This window comes from Tachyglossus aculeatus, chromosome 4, assembly GCF_015852505.1.
Source record: "Tachyglossus aculeatus isolate mTacAcu1 chromosome 4, mTacAcu1.pri, whole genome shotgun sequence".
Lineage (NCBI taxonomy): Eukaryota > Metazoa > Chordata > Mammalia > Monotremata > Tachyglossidae > Tachyglossus > Tachyglossus aculeatus.
The window spans coordinates 80,264,306-80,289,879 of record NC_052069.1 but is presented as its reverse complement, the minus strand read 5'-3'; the positions used below and the strand labels follow the sequence as shown (position 1 = coordinate 80,289,879).

The window sequence follows — 25,574 nt, the reverse complement described above, 5'->3', positions numbered from 1 at the left end:
TTTATTTATTTATTTTACTTGTACATATCTATTTATTTTATTTTGTTAGTATGCTTGGTTTTGTTCTCTGTCACCCCCTTTTAGACTGTGAGCCCACTGTTGGGTAGGGACTGTCTCTATATGTTGCCAATTTGTACTTCCCAAGCGCTTAGTACAGTGCTCTGCACATAGTAAGCGCTCAATAAATACGATTGATGATGATGATGATGATTTCATCATCTGTGAAATGGAGATTAACTGTCTGGTCTCCCTCCCCCTTCGACTGAATTCCATGTGGGACAGGGACTGTGTCTGAACTGATTAAAGTGACTGTACCCTAGCACTTGGCACAAAAGTGCTTAACAAATACCAGTTATTATTACTTTCTTTAATAATTGTTCCATTCTCTCAGGATTTCTCTCGTCCCCCTCTCCATCCCCTCATCCCCCTCTCCATCCCCCCCATCTTACCTCCTTCCCTTCCCCACAGCACCTGTATATATGCATATATGTTTGTACATATTTATTACTCTATTTATTTATTTTACTTGTACGTATCTATTCTATTTATTTTATTTTGTTAGTATGTTTGGGTTTGTTCTCTGTCTCCCCCTTTTAGACTGTGAGGCCACTGTTGGGTAGGGACTGTCTCTATATGTTGCCAATTTGTACTTCCCAAGCGCTTAGTACAGTGCTGTGCACATAGTAAGCGCTCAATAAATACAATTGATGATGATGATGATTTAGTGTTAGAAAAAGAATGATTTGGAAAGAGTAGTTGATATGATTTTGATTATGTTACTATTTTTTAGGGAAGTGTACCACACCAAACGAATGCAGCACGTCATCTGTGTCAAGTGGACATCTGACAACAAATATATTCTCTGTGGATCTGATGAAATGAACATCCGTCTGTGGAAAGCCAAACCTTCTGAAAAGCTGGGTGTGGTAAGAGGCTCCTTTATGTTTGATAGTTGGCCTGAGAGACCTATTTCTTTTATAATGCATTTCCATACTAATCGGAGAAAAACCATGTCCATCAAACCTAATAGCTGAGCTTATTAATGCAGTTTTGGCTATTCTGGGTTTCTTTAAAATTTCGGCGTGATTGTATTTATGATTGTTGTGTTGTATGAAACACTGCTTGTCAGTTTGATTTTTGCTTAGCAGACTTTCGAATGTCTTGTTCTTGTATCGCTGCTTTTAGCCACTACAATTTATTGGACTCCAGTGCTTGTCAGTTTGATTTTTGCTTAGCAGACTTTCGAATGTCTTGTTCTTGTATCACTACTTTTAGCCATTATAATTTATTGGACTCCCTTAGTACTTCCATTTAGATGATCAATCAATCAATCAATCGTATTTATTGAGCGCTTACTGTGTGCAGAGCACTGTACTAAGCGCTTGGGAAGTACAAGTTGGCAACAGATAGAGACAGTCCCTACCCAACAGTGGGCTCCCAGTCTAAAAGATCAGTAATTGGTCAGAGCATTTTATGTTTCTTTTCTTTTTATGAGTCAAATAAGTATCTTCCAAGAGTCAGTAAGCAATCTATGCCGCCTTTCCTCACTCCTAATATTGATAACTGAATAATAACAAAGCACTTTATTCTAAGCACTGTTCTAAATAGTAGTAATGGTATTTATTGAGTGTTTAGGGAGAACAAGTGCACTATATTAAGAATTGGGTAGATCAAACAGAAGCACAAGACATACTCTGCCTACTCACAGCTTCCATAGTAATGGAGGAGACAGATAGAAATATCATAGATAATATGCACTCTCCCCCTCTTTTTCTCTCATAATGGATATAAATTCATACATGCAGCAGGCAGCTGAAAAGTTGATAGGGAAGATTTATTGGAGGTAGGGAGTTTTAAGAGGACTTTGGAGGTGGTTAATAAGGCTGAGGTCCGGCAGATATGGTGGGAAAAGGAGTTCCAGCCTGTAAGGACAATATTTAAGGGAGCTAAGAGTGTGAGCAGTGGAGAAAGATGTGGGAGGAGCCGATAAGGAGAACCTTAAAATCAGCAGCGAGCAATTTTTACTTGAAGTAGAAGGAAATGGAGAACCATAGCGGGGTTTTGAAGAGAGGGGAGATATGTGCCGAGCAAAAATCAGAAAGATAATTTGGGCATCAGCATAGAGTACGGGCTGAAGAAGGGAGACGTTGAAGATTTCAAGAAGGGTCAAAGGACTGGGGTAGATAGAACATAATTGCATCAGGCACAGTCCCCATCCCACAACCTTGGATCTGAAGATGAATGTGATGTATCATTCAACTGACATGAAGCTTTCTGAAAATTTCCACTCAATGGCAAAAGTTATATTTTGAATTTGAAGTTGGAAGAAAAATTATTTTCAGGTTTCAGTGTATTTTTAGTCAACCCCATTCCCAAGAACTCTTCTTAAAGCAGACAGCATTAACACTTCAGATAGTTGCAAGGTCCTTCAAACCGATTTCAAAAATCTGGTGTTCAGGCTTTTTGAGCATGGAAACACCTGCTACAAATGAAGCAGATTTATTATTTAAGCGTGCTTAACTGAGGTGTCAATTGTAAATGTACCACATTTATTATAAATGTATTATTATTGGTATAAATCTTGACTGACTCGTGAAACATTTGCTGGATTAAATGGTGGGTAGAGAAATGGAAAAGAACAAAGGGATATGATAACACCCTAAAATGGAGTGGCTGAGGCAGGCACTGAAGATCTGTTTAATATCGCATTTGTATTCTTAACACAGAATTAAATCATAGGATCTAGAATGAATGAGGTTTGTTTTTTTTAAAAAAGTAGTTCAAATTAAATATTGTTACCCTACATAGTCTCATGATCTATGGCCACCTGTAGTATTTCAAAGTACAGCAGTGAAAATGGGAGTATTCCAAGGACAATATTGATTTTTTTCCACTTGTTTCAATACTTTAAGGAATGCTTCATGAGACAAAGTCTTGTATAGAGGGTCCTGTAGGAGACTGGCGAAGATTATTGATTTGCACTTTTCATTTGTTGCAGCCACTTGTAATGTGCCAAAATCCAAAGTCCTTTGATGAAAGTGCCTTATGTCACAAAGTCCTTTTGTGTGACTCTCCCCCTGTCAAATATTTGGTCTTTGAGGGGACTTCCTTTTCCCCAAGCAATCATTTTAGCTTTCCCTATCAACTTTTCAGCTAGATGCCTTCTTTAGTTTTCTTTAGAGAAGCAGCATGGAGAAGTGGATTGAGCCCGTCCCTGGGATTCGGAAGGTCATGGGTTCTAATCCCGGCTCTGCCACTTGTCTGCTATGTGACCTTGGGCAAGTCACTTCACTTGTGTGCCTCAAGTTACCTCATCCGTAAAATGGGAATTGGAGACTGTGAGCCCCCCGTGGGACAGGGACTGTGTCCAACCTGATTTGCTTGTGTCCACCCCAGCGCTTAGTACAGTGCCTGGCACAAAGGAAGCACTTAACAAATGCCATCATTATTATTATTATTATTTAGCCACTGGTGCCAGACTTACAGTGGAATTTTAGGGGAACTCAGTTTATAATGAGTGCAGTGGCAGACATGGACAGGTAGGGATGGTGCCCACCAACTCTACTGAGAAGCATCGTGGCTCAGTGGAAAGAGCCCGGGCTTGGGAGTCAGAGGTCATGGGTTCTAATCCCGGCTCCGCCGCTTGTCAGCTGTGTGACCTTGGGCAAGTCGCTTGACTTCTCTGTGCCTCAGTTACCTCATCTGTAAAACGGGAAGTAAGACTGTGAGCCCCACGTTGGACAACGTGATAATCTTGTATCCTCCCCAGCACTTAGAACAGTGCTTTACACATAGTAAGCGCTTAATAAATGCCATCATTATTATTATTATTGTTATTATTGTCCTCTCAAGCATTCAGTACAGTGCTCTGCACCCTGTCCTCCCTGTGGATGCCCAGAGCCGTCCCTTTTCCAGCCCCAGGAAGGCCCGCCCTGCCCCCCATGCCCCACGAACCCACCTGTCCTGGTTGCAGAGGAAGTGGCTTCTGTCCAGCATGGCTCAGTGGAAAGAGCCCAGGCTTAGGAGTCAGAGGTCATGGGTTCTAATCCTGACTCCGCCACATGTCTGCTGTGTGACCTTGGGCAAATCACTTCTCTGTGCCTCAGTTACCGCGTCTGTAAAATGGGGGTTAAGACCGTGAGCCCCACATGGGACAACCTGATCACTTTGTATCCCCCCTAGCGCTTAGAACAGTGCTTTGCACATAGTAAGTGCTTAACAAATGCCACCATCATTATTATTATTAAGTTTAATGACCAATCACTTTAGCTACAATGAAGTTAAACTGTGAAACAGTTGAGCCACTTTTAGCATTATTCTATAAATTTGGGGGTTTTTTTGGTGTTTATATCCTCTAGACTGTGAGCCCACCGTTGGGTAGGGACCGTCTCTATATGTTGCCAACTTGTACTTCCCAAGCGGTTAGTACAGTGCTCTGCACACGGTAAGCGCTCAATAAATACGATTGATTGATTCTGGAGTAATTAGGAATTAAGTAACAAGGGCCATAACCACAAAAGTTTGCCGTCTTTCTATCTGATCGGCTGTTAATGCCAAAATGTATTTCTTCAGCTTGCACTGCGAGAAAAAGCTGCGTTACGTTATAACGAAAAGCTGAAGGAGAAATTCCAACACCATCCTCAGATAAGACGTATAGCTCGCCATCGTCATCTCCCGAAGAACATCTACAGCCAAATCCGGCAGCATCACACCATGAAAGCATCTCGTCAACGGAAGTATGTCTGCGGGTGTTGGCTCCTCAGCCTGGCCTCCCTTCCCTTCTCAATTAGAAAGTTCAGGCAGGAGACTATCTGTGTAGTAGCAGTGCACCAGGCCATATTTCGAGGAAGCATGATCTGCTTCATGACACAGATGAGTCGGTGGAGAATGGCGTCATTCTGAAAGGGTAGAAAAGGTCAGATCTTCTTGCCTGAAGTGACTCCTGTAATGATTGATCCATGGTCAGAATTAGTAATGACCTTTGTAGGGGGAGGAAAAACCACCTTTGTTCTTCCTGGAAAGAATGCCTGCAGATCAGGACTTGAAGAGGCAAATCAATTTAAAGCCAATGCTATATCACCGAGGACATTGCTCTGCCTGAATTTTCTGACCTTTGAATGGATTTGCTCACCTCTGCAAATGAAATGCAGTGTTTAAAAAGTCTGTGTTGGAGGGGCATTGTGCCTTTTTGTCTTCAAGTAAAAGTACCCGAGGGACCATTGGCTCGAAGTTCCCAAGAGTAGTCAGTGGGGGACATAAAGGGGAATGTTCTCTGGGGACAATCCTTGCCTTTGGAATGCTATCAACATCAAAAGTAATCCTTGTTCATCCGACATAACCTATCTCCAGCTACCCAACCCAGATGGGTAACCTACGTCACTGCCTTTTTTGTTAAAATGTTTTCGACACTTCGTTTCCTGGAATTAAACTGTTTTTAATAGGGGGGGTTATTCACCTTAGAAACCTAATGGATTGTTGAGAAAATAAGTAACAAATTCAAGTGTTGGCTACTTCATTCGAGCACGCACCTTAGAACACTTAAAGAAATGTGACTGGCAATGAGAGGTGTTTCATCTCGTGGCTTCTCAGATCTCACTTACATTTTGTATATCTTTTTGTTTCTAGGGAAAAGAATGAACGTCAACATAGCAAACCGGAATCTATGCCGATTGTGTCGGAGAAGGAGAAGCATATTGTGGCTGTAGTGAAATAACATTCCACTGCTGTCTCCTGTAAATATTGGTTTTCTTTAATGGACATAATCTAAAGATAACAGATTAGTAATCTTGACTTCATGTACAGTGGAGCCCTCACATTTTTTTGATCATCTTTGCATTTTAACATTGTGGTGTTCATTAGTCAGAGTCTCTTAAAAATAGCCCATTTAAATACTGTGTAATACAGTTTTGCAAATCAAGTAATTTCCTGGTTAGAAACAACAAACTACTGAATTTTCCCCAGATATATTCATATCTCTTTGTTGACGTGGATGATAAAGTTTGAATTTAAAGAAAACCATCTCTACCTCTGTGGCAGCTCATGTTTTGGTAGTGGAGAAAGAATTCCGATGACTTCCTTCAAAAATAATAATAGTATTCTCACCTGTCTCACCGCCGACCCTAGGCCTCTGGCCTAGAATGCCCTCCCTCCTCAAATCGGACAAGACAATGACTCTCCCCCTGCTTCAAATCAATCAATCAATCAATCGTATTTATTGAGCGCTTACTGTGTGCAGAGCACTGTACTAAGCGCTTGGGAAGTACAAGTTGGCAACACACAGAGGCGGTCCCTACCCAACAGCGGGCTTACAGTCTAGAAGGGGGAGACAGAGAACAAAACAAAACATATTAACAAAATAAAATAAATAGAATAGATATGTACAAGTAAAATAAAGCCTTACTGAAGGCACATTTTCTCCAAGAGGCCTTCCCAGACTAAGCCCCACTTTTCCTCACCTCCCACTCCCTGAAGTGTCGTCCTGACTTGCTCCCTTTGCTCTTCTCCCTGTCCCAGCCCCACAGCAGTTACGTGCATATCTGTGATTTTATTTATTTGTATGAATGTCTGTCTCCCCACCCTCTAGACAGTGAGCTCTTTGTGGGCGGGGAATGTCACTATTTATTGTTATATTGTACCCTCCCAAGCCTTAGTAGAGTGCTCAGCATATAGTAAGCGCTTAATAAATGCAATTGAATGGATGAATAAATGAATTCAAGCGCTTACCTTGTGCCAAGCACTGTACTAACTGCTGGGGTGCATACAAGATAACCAGGTCAGGCACAGCTCCTGTCCCCCTTGGGGCTCATAGTGTAAATAGGAAGGAAAACAGGTATTGCACCCCCCCATTTCAAATGTTAGGATACTGAGGCACTGAGAAGTTTCTAACTTGCCCAAGGTCACACAGCAGGCAAGTGGCAGAGCCAGGATTAGAACCTAGCTCCTTGGCTGTGCTCTTTCCATTAGGCCACGCTGCTTCCCAGACCAACATGTTGTACATTTGGGATATGTTAGTTGAATAGTTGAATCATCAAAACCTCATTATTATTATTACTTTCAGCGTCACCCAGGTTGGCTACAGGGTAGAGCAAATACTACCTTTAGAACAAAATTTGCCTTCTCTGGATAGCAACCAAGAGGCGAAAGGTTGGGCTCAGGTGTTGAATCACAGTCATTTTGAATTTAGCATGAGTTTGGAGAAACAGTCTCCCATTTGTCACTGAGAAGCAGCAGGACTTAGTGGAAAGAGTGCGGGTGTGGGAATCAGAGGATGTGGGTTCTAATCCCAGCTCTGCCACTTGACTGCTGTGTGACCTTGGGCAAGACACAACTCCTCTGTGCCTCAATTACCTCATCTGTAAAATGAGGACTAAGACTGTGAGCCCCACATGGGACAACCTGATTACCTTGTATCCACCCAGGGCTTAGAACAGTGCTTGGCACATAGTAAGCGCTTAACAAATACCATAATTATTATTCTTTGCCTACCCACTGCATCGTAGTCTAGTCGAGGTATAACAAGTTGCCTGGGATCAATTTTCAGTCCACTGGTGGAGTCTAGATAAATCTCACCTAGGATCAGGAATGGAACCCAGTTTCTTCTCCACCTGCAGCCAAGCCCTGAGGTGGAGAGCCTTTTAATTTGCTCCTCTTTAGTAAGAAAGGAATCTTTAACTCTGTATGGCCCATTTAGGTGCCTTGTAAATGTTGGGCATGATAAAGAAGCTGAAGAGAAATCATTCTACCTAGCTGAGAGATCCTTGGGGACAAGAGGATCTGTCGAGCAGAGAGTTTTTGAAGTTTGTAATTTCTGGTCCTACTAGCATCCATAGAGGGAAACATATTGCTCAGCTGCAGAGGCCCCATATTTCTGAAGAACACAGAGGTGAGCCACTCTCATACCCTTTTCAGTATTAAAGGGATTTATCGATACCTATTAACAAGGGTAGTTACCTACTTCATGACTTTGAGTTGAATAAGGAACAACTTCTCTCCAAATCACTACGCTTAATGGTTCGAGGGAGTGAGACAAATATTCCATGCCAAGGGGACACCGCAAAATAACTCATCTTCCTGTGGTCTTACGCGATGTGTGTTTTACTCACCTTACTCCAACATAGGATATACCTGGCTGTGGTTCCAGCAGCGCTTACTATGTGCAAAGCACTGTTCTAAGCACTGGGGACGATACAAGGTGATCCGGTTGTCCCATGGGGGGGCTCACAGTCTTCATTCCCATTTTACAGATGAGGGAACTGAGGCACAGGGAAGTGAAGTGACTTACCCAAAGTCACACAGCTGACAGTTGGCGGAGCCGGGATTTGAACCTATGACCTCTGACTCCCAAGCCCATGTTCTTTCCATTGAGCCACGCTGCTTCTCCGTGATAGACTTCTAGACTGTGAGCCCACTGTTGGGTAGGGACTGTCTGTATGTGTTGCCAACTTGTACTTCCCAAGCACTTAGTACAGTGCTCTGCACACAGTAAGTGCTCAATAAATACGATTAAGTGCTTAGTACAGTGCTCTGCACACAGTAAGCGCTCAATAAGTACGATTGATGATGATAGAGGGGATGGGGGAAGACAGAGACAGCGCCCACCCTATGTTTTGAACCTGGTGCCTCCTACTTGTGGAGAACACTGCTGTTCTTAAATACATTTAATACTTCAGCGTGGAACTTCCCTCCCTTCAGTCTGAATTTGCGATGTTGTACTGAAGTTCCATTTAATTCTCTTCCACAATACCGAGCAACAATATATTGTGCTTCTCAATATTTAATTTGCTTGACCGTGACATTTAACAGAGTAAATGCTTCAAGTGCATTTTCTTGAGAAACTAAGAATTTTTTCTTCTGCTTTATTTTGCCCTCTACAAAATAAGATCACTTCATGTACTAATACAAAATATCATATTAGACTATGACCTATCTGAAAAGGTCACTTCTCCGATCCTTGCCTGCAATCGAGGCTCTCCCAAGACAGATGCATATGCCTCATATTAAGATGTCAAGTTCTGTATAGCCTTCCTTCTCTTTCAGTAATATGTTTCAGTGCTTGACCATCTTTACTACTTCTCTTTGTAAATTCCAAGAGCTCGGGGACCTCGGTTTACTAGTATTGTTCAGTACCCAGAACATGACAATGGACAAAATGAGCATGTCCTGGAAGGAGTTGAGAGCTTTTTAGAATGCCTTTCATCTCCAGGATGTGGATATGGAAAATGGACTTCTTGGAAGACTAAATGCCTTGTATTATAGTAATACCTCTAATCCCAAGCTACCAGAAAAACATGGGTGATCAAAATCAATGAATCAGTGCTCAATAAACTGGGAAAATACGATACAATATTGTTGGTAGATAAGATCCCTGCCCCTAAGGAGAACTGTAGTTCATGCCCATTGAGAAGTTCTTATAGAGAAGAAGAGAAGCAGCGTGGCTCGGTGGAAAGAGCCCGGGCTTTGGAGTTAGAGATCATGGGTTCAAGTCCCTGCTCCGCCAATTGTCTGCTGTGTGACTTTGGGCAAGTCACTTCTCTGTGCCTCAGTTACCTCATCTGGAAAATGGGGATTAAGACTAAGCCCCCCCATGGGACAACCTGATCACCTTGTAACCTCCCCAACGCTTTGCATATAGTAAGTGCTTAATAAATGCCATCATTATTATTATTATTATAGACCAACCACCGGACAAGAATGTTGCAAATCTAGTTGCTGGTTATTTTTGCAAACGACTGATTTGGCTGTGTTCTTCGTCTTCTCAGAGCCAGCTGTGGGTCCTGTCATGTCTAAACTAGCCAAAGGACATCTATCCAAAGTGGCCGGCATTAGGCACCGCAAGTGAAGGAATCCCTTTAGTCTTAGGGGACTAGAACTTTGTGTTTGTCTCTAGGATGTCCTTATTCATTCAGTCGTATTTATTGAGCGATTACTGTGTGCAGAGCACTGTACTAAGCGCTTGGGAAGTATAAGTCGGCAATATAGAGACAGTCCCTACCCAACGGGCTCACAGTCTAGAAGAGGGGGAGACAGACAACAAAACAAAACGTGGGCAGGTGTCAAGTCTGCAGAATAAATAGAAGTAAAGCTAGATGCACATCATTAACAAAATAAATGGAATAGCAAATAGGTACAAGTAAAATAAATAGAGTAATAAATCTGTACAAACATTGCTGTGCTGTGGGGAGGGGAAGGAGGTAGGGTGGGGTGGATGGGGAGGAGGAGGGGAAAAGGGGGGCTCAGTCTGGGAAGGCATGGAAAGGGGTAAAGAATGCCTCTACTTATCTGGACCGAAAGGTTACAGTGGTTTGATTGGGTAGGAGTTGGGATTTGTGAGGTGGGGTTTCAGTCAATCAGTCGTGTTTATTGAGCGATTACTGTGTGCTGATGAGGTAACTGAGGCACAGAGAAGTAAAGTGACTTGCCCAGGGTTACACAGCTGATAAGTGATGGCGCCAGGATTAAAACCCATGGACCTGGCTCCCAGCCCCATGCTCTACCCACTACACCACGCTGCTTCTCTATTGATAGAGCATGGGCCTGGGAATCAGAAGGACCTGGGTTCTGATCCCAGCTCCACTACTTGCCCGCTGTGTGAGTTTGGGCAAGCCTTTTCACTTCTCTGTATCTCAGTTACCTCATCTTTGAGCCCACTGTTGTGTAGGGACTGTCTCTATATGTTGCCAACTTATGCTTCCCAAGCGCTTAGTACAGTGCTCTGCACACAGTAAGCGCTCAATAAATACGATTGATTGATTGATTGATTGTGAACCCCATGGGCCAGGGACTGTGTCCAGCCTGATTATCTTGTATCTAGATCAGTCCGTGTCCCGCATAGGGGTCGCAACCTAAGTAGGAAGGAGAGCAGGCTGAGTCCCCACAGGCCCAGAAAAGTGACTTGCCTGTGAAGCCAGGAGTAGAGCCCAGATAATAATAATAATAATAATAATAATAATAATAATGGCATTTATTAAGCGCTTACTATGTGCAAAGCACTGTTCTAAGCGCTGGGGAGGTTACAAGGAGATCAGGTCCCACAGGGGGCTCACAGTCTTAATCCCCATTTTACAGATGAGTGGACTGAGGCACAGAGAAGTTAAGTGACTTGCCCAAAGTCCCAAAGATCCCCCAGCTCCCAGGCCCATGCTCTTTCCACTAGGCCAAGTTGCTCCGCTACAACCCAGGGCTAGTACGCAGCTCAGCTAGCCTTAACGGATAGGCTGTGAGCCCACTGTTGGGTAGGGACCGTCTCTATATGTTGCCAATTTGTACTTCCCAAGCGCTTAGTACAGTGCTCTGCACACAGTAAGCGCTCAATAAATACGATTGATGATGATGATAGGCGTCTCTGCAGTTTGGACATCACAGGGAAGCTCCGATTCAGTTCCTCCTGGTGGAAACCTCCAGGCTCTTGGGTGGAGAGCAATCACTTTTATCTCCTACCTGTCAGGGGCATTGGCTGTACCTCAGCCACAGGTAACCTTCCCTCCCCCTCCACCACAGCCAAAGAAACAAGCGAAAATAAACATCTCAGTTTGTTTTCTAAATAAAGGACTGATTTTCAGCTTCTTTTGGAATGCTAGCGACATTTTGACACATTCGGGAAATGTACCTTACTTTCACAAAAAATGTGCAAATCTCATAAATAAAGGTGCAAGGTTATTTACAAAGGCTTGTGATGCGTTTCATTTCTCAGGTAAATCATATCTTAGATAATTTATTTGAGAGTTACATTTAAATTTAAGTTGCTACCTCCCCTACTGCCCCCTCCCCCTGACCTTCTCGGGTCACCAATAACCAACCAGTAGGATCATTTTAGTGGACCATTGGTTCAAATTGTGCAGGATCCTCTTCAGAATAATAATAATAAATGGCATTTATTAAGCGCTTACTATGTGCCAAGCACTGTTGTAAGTGCTGGGGAGGTTACAAGGTGATCAGGATGTCCCACGGGGGGCTCACGGTCTTAATCTCCGTTTTACACATGAGGTAACTGAGGCACAGAGAAGTTAGATGACTTGCCCAAAGTTATACATCTGGTAAGTGGAGGGGCCTAGATTAGAACCCACAACTTTTGACCCCCAAGCCCGTGCTCTGCTTCCTGGGCTGGGCTTTTGATGGGGGTGGGACTTGAAAATTGTCTTTTCCATCCACCACATTCCAGCTTTTCAGCCACCACATAGGTGGGAAACCTTCAGGGGCCCACATATTTGTGACTACAAATCAATCTCATATTTATTGGGTGCTGTGTGCAGAGCACTGTACAATACAACTGCAGACACAGTCCCTGCCCCGCGAGATGCTTACAGTATAGTGGGGGAGACAGACGATAAAATAAAATACAGCTGGAGAAAGCAATAGAGTGTCAAGATATGTACAAACACAAACAGACCTACACACAAACAAGCATATTAGAAGCAGCATGGTGTGGAGAGAGCACGGGTCTGCGAGTGAGAAGATCATGATTTCCAATCCCGGCTCTGCCACTTGTCTGCTGTGTGACCTTGGGCAAATCAATCAATCAATCAATCGTATTTATTGAGCGCTTACTGTGTGCAGAGCACTGTACTAAGCGCTTGGGAAGTACAAGTTGGCAACATATACAGACAGTCCCTACCCAACAGTGAGCTCACAGTCTAAAAGTCAAGTCAAATCACTTGACTTCTCTGTGCCTCAGTTACCCCATCTGTAAAGTAGGGATTGAGATTGTGAGCCCCACTGGGGGCAGGGACTGTGTCCAACCCAATTTGCTTGTATCCACCCCGGCATTTAGAACAGTGCCTGGCATATAGTAAGCGCTTAACAAACGCTATAATTATTATTATTATTATCTAGGAAGTATGAATGGAAGGAGAAAAGCAGAAGGGCAAATAGAGTGAGGAAATTAGAGGTCTATCAGGGCAGAATTCCTGGAGGAGATCTGATTTTAGTAAGGGTTTGAAGATGGAGAAAGTTCTGGTCTGGGGGATATCAAGTCTAGTGCTTAGTACAATATCTAGCACGTAGTGATTTTCATTCAGTCGTATTTATTGAGCTCTTAAAGTGGGTAGAGCACTGTAGTAAGCACTTGGGAAGTACACATCGGCAACATATAGAGATGGTCCCTACCCAGCAACGGGCTCACAGTCTAGAAGGGGGAGACAGACGACAAAACAAAACTTAACGAATACCTTTTTTAAAAAAAAAAAAAAAGTGGGTGGGAATTGGAGGCACGAAGGAGGACATGAGCAAAGAGTTGATGGAGAGACAAGATTGAGCACAGTATGTAGGTTGGTGTTAGAGGAGCGAAGTATGCGGTCTGGGCTGTAAAGAGAGATGAGGAGAGGTAGGAGAAGTTGCTGAATGAGGGCATTAAAGCCCAGGGTGAGGAGATTCAGCTTGATACAGAGGTTGATTGGCAACCATTGGAGGTTTTTGAGGAGTGGGGAGATGTGCTCCTAATGAGTTTTCCCAAAAAATGATCCAGGCAGTGGACTAAAACATAGGCTGGACAAAGGAAGCAGCCTGGCTTAGTGGATAGAGAGTGGGCCTAGGAGCAGAGGACCAGGGTTCTGATCCTGGCTCCACCATTATTTACCTGCAAGTCACTCCTGAGAAGCAGTGTTGGCTCAGTGGAAAGAGCCCGCGCTTGGGAGTCGGAGGTCATGGGTTCTAATCCCAGCTCTGTCACTTGTCTGCTGTGTGACTTTGGGCAAGTCACTTCACTTCTCTATGCCTCAGTTACCTCATCTGTAAAATGGGGATTAAGATCGTGAGCTCCACGTGGGACAACCTGATCACCTTGTATCCCCCCCCCCAGCGCTTAGAACAGTGCCTCGCACATAGTAAGCGCTTAACAAATGCCATCATTATTATTACTTCACTTCTCCGTGCCCCGGTTTCCTCAACTGCAATGCCTTTTCTGCCTTCTACTAAGACTGTGAGCCCCTTGTGGCATAGGGACTGTGATGGACCTGATTTTTTTTTATCTACCCCAGTGCTTAGAACAGTGTTTGACGCATAATAAGTGCTTAATAAATACCATAAAAAAGAGAGGAAAGGCAGGAGGGGTCAGAAGAAGGCTGATGCAGTAGGTAAGGCAGGATATGACAAGTGCTTGGATCACAAATAGCAATGGTAGAATTTGGGGAATTTGCACGTTCATTCGTTCATTGATTTATTCATTCAGTCGTTTTTACTGAGTGCTTACTGTGCACAGACCACTGTACTAAACCCTTGGGAGAGTACAGTATAACAAGAAGCCAACACATTCAGTCATTCATTCATTCAATTGTATTTATTGAGCGCTTACTGTGTGCAGAGCACTGTACTAAGCGCTTGGGAAGTACAAGTTTTGCCTACGATCATCAGTGTAATGGAAATACCTTCCATTACAGATGTTCCTTCCAGAACATCAAATGCACAATGGTTAATAATGAAGCTTTAGAGTAGAAATAACCTTAAAAATCAATCTACAGCCGATGCAATGATTAATCTTTCGTCTCGATTTCCCCAGAAACTAAAGACATTTTCCACGGAGCTGAAAAAATGTAGGCCGTTTGTGGGCAAAGCACTGTACTAAGCTCTTGAGAGAGTACAATAAAACAACAAGCGGACACATTTCCTGCCCTCAATGAGCTCACAGTCTTCTTCACCCAGCAACACAAAACGATAAGATTTCATGCAAAGGTTTCCTAAAACAGTAAATTCATTATCAATTTAGGCAGCTATTAGATTTTATATGTTCATCTAAAAATTGTTAATAAATCATTCATTACTTTTTATTATGTCCCTACTCAAGAATCAGATTACCTGTACAATCTAGACTTACATTGCCTTCCCATAATGAGCTGACAGTCTTGTGCTGGCCCCACCCTCCAAGGTTGAGAAGCAGCGTGGCTCAGTGGCGAGAGCACACGGGCTTGGGAAGTCAGAGGTTGTGGGTTCTAATCCCGGCTCCGCCACTTGTCAGCTGTGTGACCTTGGGGAAGTCACTTAACTTCTCTGGGCCTCAGTTACCTCATCTGTAAAATGAGAATTCATTCATTCAATCGTATTGAGCGCTTACTGTGTGCAGAGCACTGTACTAAGCGCTTGGGAAGTACAAGTTGGCAACATATAGAGACGGTCCCTATGCAACAGCGGGCTCACAGTCTAGAAGGGGGAGACAGACAACAAAACAAAACATATTAACAAAATAAAATAAATAGAATAAATATGTACAAATAAAATAGAGTAATAAATCAGTACAAACATATATACATATATACAGGTGCTGTGGGGAGGGGAAGGAGGTAAGGCCGGGGGGATGGGGACGGGGAGGAGCGGGAATGAGACTGTGAAGCAAGGGGCGGCCATTCCCGGCTCTGCCACTTGTCTGCTGTGTGACCGAGGGCAAGTCACTTCTGTGGGCCTCAGTTACCTCATCTGTAAAATGGGGGTTATGACTGTGAGCCCCATGTGGAACAAGGACTCTGACCAACGTGACTATTTTGTGCCCACCCCAGCGTTCAGTACAGTGCCTGGCAGATAGTAAGCGCTTAACCAATAGCACACGAAAAAATCACGACGAGAAAGGGGCTGTTAGTCCACCACCGGTCTAGTCAGCCACTCTCGTGGACACCGATAAAATACCAGCGTTCATCGCATGATCTTCAAAATCTAGATGACGGTCACAAACATACCCAAAAATACACACTTTCATAGGCTACATTTACAATTTCACGTTACGCTTACCCCACTCTTTTTAGGATTTCTTCGGGACCTTTGCAATGTACTGTCACTATAGGAATAGTTTTTAATATCTTTCCTGTTCAATTAAAAGGGATGCTGTAAAAAAAAATCTAGAAATACAATTAGAAAAACCAAGCTTCCTTGAGCAAAAGAATTTATTGATTTTTTTCTTTAAAAAAACTGGCCTCCATTTTCTTTCTACTTTATTTAGGGAAATCCTGACACACTAATCAAAATACAACTGCTTGCTTCAAAAGATAGTATGTCACATGTTTAGCGGTTACACTGTTTTCTAATCTGTTACATGAATACTTAATACCGATACAAGATGTTTAGATAGCTGTTACATCAATTTTTTTTATTTCATTGGGATGAAGGCAAAACAAATTACTTAGAAAAAAGAACCAAAACTCGGAACTCCGGAGAAAATGATAAACGTTATGACAGTTGGGAAAGCACTGACTTTTAAAAATCCATTTAGTTCCTCATCGCCAACGTGGCATTTATGTCCCACATGAGAGTCCTTAATTGATGCATAATTTGCTTCAGCTGTTGATTCTTCTGGATGAAGACTGTGAGCCCCACAGGGGACAACCTGATTACCTTGTATCTACTCCAGCACTTAGAACAGTGCTTGGCACATAGTAAGCCAATCAACCTACGCATCAGGCAAAAACTCCTCACTCTCGGCTTCAAGGCTGTCCATCCCCTCGCCCCCTCCTACCTCACCTCCCTTCTCTCCTTCTCCAGCCCAGCCCGCACCCTCCGCTCCTCCGCCACTAATCTCCTCACCGTACCTTGTTCTCCCCTGTCCCGCCATCGACCCCCAGCCCACGTCATCCCCCAGGCCTGGAATGCCCTCCCTCTGCCCATCCACCAAGCTAGCTCTCTTCCTCCCTTCAAAGCCCTACTGAGAGCTCACCTCCTCCAGGAGGCCTTCCCAGACTGAGCCCCCTCCTTCCTCTCCCTCTCCCCGTACCCTCAACCCTACCTCCTTCCCCTCCCCACAGCACCTGTATAAATGTATATAGATAAGTGCTCAATAAATACGATTGATTGATTGATTGATATGTTTGTACAGATTTGTTACTCTATTTATTTTACTTGTACATATTTACTATTCTATTTATTTTATTTTGTTAATGTGTTTTGTTGTCTGTCTCCCCCTTCTAGACTGTGAGCCCGCTGTTGCACAGGGACCATCTCTATACGTTGCCAATTTGTACTTCCCAAGCGCTTAGTACAGTGCTCTGCACACAGTAAGCAGTCAATAAATATAATTGAATGAATAGTAAGCGCTTAACAAGTACCAACATTATTATTATTATCAAGTGCCCAGGCCTAGGTTCCGCTGCCCGGGACTACATCCTACAAAGGCCAAAGGAGATGGCTTCCCTTCAAACCCCTCCCTATAGTGTACTCTGAAACAAACATGTCACAGCTTCAAATCCACTAGGCGTTACACCCAATGCAGAGAGATTCATTCTTGGATGGGATTTCAGACCAAAAAGACTCCCAATTCATCTTGCCACGTGAAGCGTCACTTCGCCCTGCAGACTTCACCTTTTATCAGGCATTAAGATATCTCAGTGTGAGAGGCCCAATGTACCCCAGCTGATTTCTCAGTGAAACATCACCAGACTCACGGTTTTCCTCTCCTAACGAACTCTACTCTGGAAAATCGAAAGGTGAGTTGAGGCCATGAGGCGGATAAACCTCCAGTCAACTGTCTTCTCTGGCCGGTCAAACTCAGTCCAGAGATGGACAGCAGAAGTCCAATACATGATGATGATGATGATGACGGTATTTGTTAAGTGCTTACTATGTGCCAAGCACCGTTCTAAACGCTGATATGCCTGAGAAGCAGCGTGGCTCAGTGGAAAGAGCCCGGGCTTTGGACTCAGAGAACATGGGTTCAAATCCCGGCTCTGCCAACTGTCAGCTGTGTGACTTTGGGCAAGTCACTTCACTTCTCTGTGCCTCAGTTACCTCATCTGTGAAATGGGGATTAAAACTGTGAGCCCCCTGTGGGACAACTTGATCACCTTGTAACCTCCCCCAAGCGCTTAGAACAGTGCTTTGCACATAGTAAGTGCTTAACAAATGCCATCATCATCATCATCATCATCATCATCATATGCCTGTCTACCATTAATGGAGAAATGAGTTGGGCTGACCCAGCTCTACCACATACACGAACTCTCCCTGAGGACAGGGATCATGTTCATGTCTACCAAGTCTATTGTTTTCCAGAGCACTTAGTACGGTGCCCTGCATTCATTCATTCATTCAATCATGTTTATTGAGCGCTTACTGTGTGCTGAGCACTGGACTAAGCGCTTGGGAAGTACAAGTTGGCAACATATAGAGATGGTCCCTACCCAACAACGGGCTCACAGTCTAGAGGGGGGAGACAGACAACAAAACAAAACATGTGGACAGGTGTCAAGTCATCAGAATAAATGGCTCCAGCGGCTACCAATCAATCTGCGCATCAGGCAGAAACTCCTCACCCTGGGCTTCAAGGCTGTCCATCCTCTCGCCCCCTCCTACCTCACCTCCCTTCTCTTCTTCTCCAGCCCAGTACGCACCCTCCACTCCTCTGCCACTAATCTCCTCACCGTGCCTCGTTCTCGCCTGTCCCGCTGTCAAACCCCGGCCCACGTCATCCCCCTGGCCTGGAATGCCCTCCCTCTGACCATCTGCCAAGCTAGCTCTCTTCCTCCCTTCAAGGTCCTACTGAGAGCTCACCTCCTCCAGGAGGCCTTCCCAGACTGAGCCCCCTCCTTCCTCTCCCCCTCGTCCCCTCTCCATCCCCACCATCTTACCTCCTTCCCTTCCCCACAGCACCTGTATATATGTATATAAGTTTGTACATATTTATTACTCTATTTGTTTATTCATTTATCTTAGTTGTACATATCTATTCTATTTATTTTATTTTGTTAATATGTTTGGTTTTGTTCTCTGTCTCCCCCTTCTAGACTGTGAGCCCACTGTTGGGTAGGGACTGTCTCTATATGTTGCCAACTTGTACTTCCCAAGCGCTTAGTACAGTGCTCTGCACACAGTAAGCGCTCAATAAATATGATTGATTGATTGATAGAAGCACATCATTAACAAAATAAATAGAATAGTAAATATGTACAAGTAAAATGAATAGAGTAATAAATCTGTACAAACATATATGCAGGTGCTGTGGGGAGGGGAAGGAGGTAGGGCTGGGGGACGGGGAGGAGGAGAGGAAAAAGGGGGCTCAGTCTGGGAAGGCCTCCCGCACATAGTGAGCACCCAATATATGTCACTGATTGACTGATTGATGGATCCTGAGTCACTCAGTCAATCATATTTATTGAGCACTTACTGTGCGCAGAGCACAGTATTAAGTACTTGGGAGAATACAATATAAAAATATAATGGGCACATTCCCAACCCACAGTGACCTTACAGGCATGAATATAAATAAATAAATTACAGCCATGTACGTAAGTGCTGTGGGGCTGGGAAGGGGGGATGAATATAGGGAGCCAGTCAGGGTGATGGAAAAGGGAGTTGAAAAGGAAAAGAGGGCTTAGTCAGGGAAGGCCTGAATGGGATGTAACATTTGTCCATGTAAATGGGAAAAATGTAGGAATAATTAGCAGTGATCATACTCCACCTGAATTTGGGTGTGTGTGTGTGTCTGAGAGTGGTTTCGGTGTTGTCCTTTGCTAGTTTGCCTTTATCCAAAATACAACAATAATAATCATATTTGTTAAATGCTTGCTATGGGCCAAGCACTCTAATAAGTGTTTGGGTAGCTGCAAGAGAAAGATAAAGGGGTCAGACAGAGTCCCCATCCCATATAGAACTCAGAGTTTAAGGGGGAGGGGGAACATAAGGAAACTGAAGCATAGATTAAGTGACTTACCAGGTGGCTGAGCTGGAATTAGAACCTTAGATCACCTAGGCCATCCACGTCCATGCCGTTTCTACTAAGCCATGCAGCTATCCGACGTCAAATTCTGACAAAGGGACCGTGACTTTGGAGTTTTCTTGCTTCACTGTGTTTTTAACCTTATAAGAAAGGTGCGTTTCATTTAACAACATCAGAGTTGTCTTCCGAAAGTGGTGAGAGTATCAGAAAACAATCCTCCACAAGGAAAAGATTGAAATGCAATAAGACAGCTATTTCTGCTCTAGCGCTTCCTTCACTTGAAGTGTAAAATCATTCAGTCACTTTCATTTTTGTCACTGTTTAGGCAGATAACCATTGACAAAAAAAAACACATCGCAATTTCAAAAGACTGAAATCCAGCCCCATACTTACTTACAGAAACTGTTTTTTTAAAAATCTTAGTATTAGAGTCTGATTCTACGACCCCATCGTTAGTCATATTCTCAATGGAATTCAAAATACGCAGCTTTCACTAGATTGTTTTTCCATAAAAATAAAAATACCGCTTTTAGAGTAAAATAATGTCTTTGCTACTTCCATCTGCGGAGGAGAGGCAGTGCCAGTGAGAAGCAGCTGCTTTATAGTCTTTCCTCGGTATTTACAGGCTCCCTTGCTTAACCCCCTTCTTTTCCTGTCCAAAAAAAGCAAAGAATAAGCCCATTAGAAATGGTTCAGGCTGGGTCTTGTCCGGAAATACGGTAGTGGGAAGCAGAGGGTACGGTGAAGATGGTAGGCGTGGAGGAGGTCAGTGACAGATGGGAAGAGGCAGGAAGACTGCTCACCATTCCCCACCAAAATGTCAGTCCATCCTGGTCTCTTCAGCTCTTCACTCCCTACCCCCTTTCCCTAGTGCTTCTTTCTCAACCGGGCCACTCTTATTGTGGGGGCTTTATCCAGGGTCCCCACTCTGGCGATTTTGCACTTAGGGAAATAATAATAATAATGTTGGTATTTGTTAAGCGCTTACTGTGTGCCTAGCACCGTTCTAAGCGCTGGGGTAGATACAGCGTAATCAGGTTGTCCCACGTAGGGCTTACATTCTCCATCCCCATTTTACAGATGCGGTAACTGAGGCACCGAGAAGTTAAGTGACTTGCCCAAAGTCACACAGCTGACAACTGGCAGAGCCGGATTTGAACCCATGACCTCTGACTCCAAAGCCCGGGCTCTTTCCACTGAGCCACGCTCCTTCTCTAATGATTTGGCATCTTAGATTTCATCAGGAACCAATTCTAATACAGACAATAGCCACTAGTACAGGTCGCTGCAGACAGTGAGAGTTCAAAACATGTCATGGAATGAATGAATAAATAATGAAAGACTCCATTAAGAAACAGTGATAATAGCATTTATTAAACTTACTACTAAGTGCCAAGTGTTGGGGCAGATACACAATAAGGAGGTCAGACCCTCCAGGACTGAGCCCCCTTTTTCCTCTCCTCTTCTCCATCCCCCCAGCCCTACCTCCTTCCCCTCCCCACAGCACCTGTATATATGTTTGTACAGATTCATTACTCTATTTATTTTACTTGTACATATTTACTATTCTATTTATTTTGTTAATGATGTGCATCTAGCTTAACTTCTATTTATTCTGATGTCTTGACACCTGTCCACATGGTTTTTTTTGTTGTCCGTCTCCCCCTTCTAGACTGTGAGCCCGTTGTTGGGTAGGAACCGTCTCTAGATGTTGCCGACTTGTACTTCCCAAGTGCTTAGTCCAGTGCTCTGCACACAGTAAGCGCTCAATAAACATGATTGAATGAATGAATGAATGAATGAAAGACCCAGACCCCGACAACCTAAGAGGGACAAAGAACTGGTATTTTGTCTCTCATTTTACAACTGAGGAAACTTCAGGCCCAGAGAAGTTAAGTGACTTGCTCAAGCTCACACGGCAGGCAAGCGGCAGGGTCGGGATTAGAACCTGGGCAGTCGGATTCCTCGTCCTTGTGCTCACTCGACTAAGCCGGGTTTCCTAATGGAAAAGTGGTGGCAATGGGTGACGTGTCCCTTTTCTCCAATCCTTGTAGTTCCCAAGCGCTTAGTACAGTGCTTTGCACACAGTAAGCGCTCAATAAATACGATTGAATGAATGAGGATTGATGTCGTTGTCTTATGCTGTCAAATCGTGTCCGACCCACAGCGACACCATAGACACATCAATCAATCAATCGTATTTATTGAGCGCTTACTATGTGCAGAGCACTGTACTAAGCGCTTGGGCAGTACAAATTGGCAACACATAGAGACAGTCCCTACCCAACAGTGGGCTCACAGTCTAAAAGGGGGAGACAGAGAACAGAACCAAACATACCAACAAAATAAAATAAATAGGATAGAAATGTACAAGTAAAATAAATAAATAAATAAATAAATAAATAGAGTAATACATATGTACAACCATATATACATATATACAGGTGCTGTGGGGAAGGGAAGGAGGTAAGATGGGGGGATGGAGAGGGGGACGAAGGGGAGAAGAAGGAAGGGACACATCTCTCTCACAACGCCCCACCTTTCATCTGCAGTCGTCTGGCAGTGTATCCATAGAGTTTTCTTGGTAAAAATACAGAGGGGGTTTACCATTGCCTCCTTCCGGGCAGTGAACTTGAATCTCTCCCCTCGACTCTCTCCCACGCCGCTGCTGCCCGACACAGGTGAGTTTTGACTTGTAGCAGATTGCTTTCCACTCACTAGCCACTGTCCAATAATAATTAATAATCATTTTGGCACTTATTAAGCACTTACTATGTGCAAAGCACTGTTCTAAGCGCTGGGGAGGATACAAGTTGATCAGGTTGTCCCAGGTGGGGCACGCAATCTTAATCCCCATTTTACAGATGAGGTCACTGAGGCACAGAGAAGTGAAGTGACTTGCCCAAGGTCACACAGCGGACAAGTGGCGGCGGCGGGAATGGAAGCTAGGAATGGAAGGGGTAGGCCTCCGCTTGACTCTCCCTCCTGTAGTTGTGACTGGTAGAGTACTGGAAACTCTCCAGGTGCGACCCTGAGGGATGACATAAGGATACAGTCGGTTAAAACTAATGGACTTGACTGTAGACTGTAGATCCTCTTGACAGTAAGCTTGTTATGTGTTTGTTCACTGATTTATTGTACTCTCCCAAGCACTTAGTACAGTGCTCTGCATACAGTAAACCTCAGTAAATACGACTGAATGAATGAATGAATGTATGTAGGTGATCTGTGAAAGATGGAGAACAGGCCCCTTCCCCCCCGAAACATACAAACTCCCTCCCCGAAATGATGGCAACTACCGAGTACTACGATACACAGCAGGGCAAACACTCCCTGGTAAATCATTGATGTAGCTGGACAGCTGTCTTGAACGGCTGGTTTTTTTTTTTTTTATAGGGCCTCTCCTTTCCTGGCCTTTGAAATCAATTAATTTCATCCATTTTTGACCAAATGAAATCGTCCTATTGGATCATCACTGACAGGTGACTATTGAATGAAAGTAGAATTTACTACCTAAATTCGAGAAGCAGCGTGGCTCAGTGGAAAGAGCACTGGCTTTGGATTCAGAGGTCATGGGTTCAAATCCCGGCTCCACCAACTGTCAGCTGTGTGACTTTGGGCAAGTCACTTAACTTACCTCATCTGTAAAATGGGGATTAAAACTGTGAGTCCTTCGTGGGACAACCTGATCACCTTGTAACCTCCCCAGCGCTTAGAACAGTGCCCTGCACATAGTAAGGGCTTAACAAATATCATCATCATTATTATTATTATTACCTATGTCTGCACTGTCAGAAACATGGATGTTCTCTGAGCTTCATGTCTGTCTCTGCCTCCAGGCTGTAAGCTCATGGTGGGCAAGGAATGAATTTACTGTATTGTTGTATTGCACTCTACCAAGCTCTTAATACAGTGCTCTGAACACAGTAAGCACTCAATATATGTATGATTGAGTGAGTGACTGACTTTTTTATGGTATCTGTTAAGTGGTTATTAGGTGTCAAACACTGTTCTACGTGCTGGGGTAGATAGAAGTTAATGAGGCTGGATACAGTTCCTCTCCCACATGGGGATCATAGTGTAAGTAGGCCAGTGACAGAGCCGGGATTAGAACCCAGGTCCTGCGGTTCCCAGGCCCATGTTCTTTCCACTAGGCCATGCTGCTTCCCTCGATAAGTGCCAGTCCTAAAAGAGTTTTTCCAGTCAAAACAGCTTTATTCTGGAGAAGCCACGGGATTTTCACCCCTCTGGACATTCTTTTAAACACCCATAATTATTGATCATTTTGCTAATTTTATTTTGATAACTGATTTCTTCCTGGCCTAAATTTGCATCACGATCTGCAATTAACCCGTCCCAGGATCCTCTCTCTTGTGGCGTACCTTTCAAGGCAACCTTTCTCCCTGTCCTTCAACGTGTATTAAAGGCAAATCCTAAAAAAAAAAAGGCATTTAGATCAGCATTACCGTCAGTACTCAGGTGAAGGGAAGCTTTGCGTCGCTTTTCATCACCTCTGGAAGGAGCAATTTTTCTGACTTTCACAGCACCTGGTAGAATAAAAGACATGGATGAGAGCAGGTCGGCTAAGGACCAATCCAGAGAAGACTATGATGATGCTCATAAGAGGAGGAAAGTATCTGTGGCATAAAGCTGGAGCCATTTCAAAACTCCCAAATTGTGGCGAATGAATTCGCCTTGTTACCTCTGAGGGCTGCAAATCTGGAACTGTATCTTGGATCTAGGTCGATTCCTGAATTTGCAGGTACTGACTTGTGGTTTAGAAAATTACTTTTTAAAAAATTTCATTTGAAAATTGTTCATCTTTCCTTCCAGTTGGGACTACGACTGCACTATGCCAGGCCTTCATATTCAAAGCTATACCTTTAATTTCAGAATAGCTTTGCAGATTATTCCGGAGCATTCTAGAACAGAGTGCAATTGTCTGTTTATTTAAAAATATGTATAATAATGATGGCATTTGTTAAGCGCTTACTATGTGCAAAGCACTGTTCTAAGTGCTGGGGGGGGATGCAAGGTAAGCAGGTTGTCCCACGTGGGACTCACAGTCTTAATCCCCATTTTACAGATGAGGTCACTGGGGCCCAGAGAAGTTAAGCAACTTGCCCAAAGTCACATAGATGACAAGTGGCGGAGCCGGGATTAGAACCCATGACCTCGGACTCCCAAGCCCGGGCTCTTTTCACTGAGCCAGGCTGTTTCTCTATATCAATGGGAGTATCCTCTCAGGGTCGCACCTGGAGAGTTTCCAGTAGTCTACCAGTCTCGACTACAGGAGGAAGAGTCAAGCAGAGGCCTACCCATTCCATTTCTAGCTTGGGCAGTGGCTAGCTAGTGGAAGGCAATCTGCTACAAGTCAAAAATTCCCTGTGCTGGGCAGCAGCGGCATGGGAGAGAGTCGTGGGAGGAGACTCAAGTTTACCGTGCGGAAGGAGGCAATGGTAAACCGCTTCTTTATTTTTACCAAGAAGACACTACGGATACAGTACCAGAACGATTGCAGGTGGAGGTGGGATGTTCTGGGAGAGATGCGTCCATGGTGTCGCTGTGGGACATCATCATCATCATCATCAATCGTATTTATTGAGCGCTTACTGCACTAAGCACTAGGGAAGTACAAATTGGCAATATATAGAAACAGTCCCTACCCAACAGTGGGCTCACAGTCTAAAAGGGGGAGACAGAGAACAAAACCAAACATATTAACAAAATAAAATAAATAGAGACGACTTGACAGTGTGAGACAAGATAAAAATCAATGGGAGTATTTCACATGAGTAGCCCATATTGGCTACCACAATGCTTTTATGTAATAACAATAGTAATACTTGTGGCAGTTGTTAAGCGCTTATTATGTGCCTAGCACCGTTCTAAACGCGGGGGTAAATACAAGGTAATCAGGTTGTCCCACGTGGGGCTCGCAGCCTTAATCCCC

The 25,574-nt window shown here is 43.9% G+C and overlaps 1 protein-coding gene and 1 non-coding gene across 2 annotated transcripts in view; both read left to right on the top strand.

Annotated features, from left to right (window-relative positions):
- DCAF13 (DDB1 and CUL4 associated factor 13) overlaps positions 1-6,024 on the top strand; it is a 32,827-nt gene extending 26,803 nt beyond the window's left edge. Inside the window, exons 9-11 of the mRNA XM_038745594.1 lie at positions 791-926; positions 4,573-4,736; positions 5,626-6,024. Coding sequence (XP_038601522.1) covers positions 791-926; positions 4,573-4,736; positions 5,626-5,713 — 388 coding nt within the window. The 3' untranslated portion in view covers positions 5,714-6,024. The remainder of the gene's footprint in view (positions 1-790; positions 927-4,572; positions 4,737-5,625) is intronic.
- An 18,834-nt stretch (positions 6,025-24,858) lies between these two features.
- Positions 24,859-24,996, top strand: LOC119927657. Its single transcript, XR_005450639.1, has one exon. It is a non-coding gene; the product is annotated as a small nucleolar RNA SNORA7 (small nucleolar RNA).
- Positions 24,997-25,574: the final 578 nt, after the last annotated feature.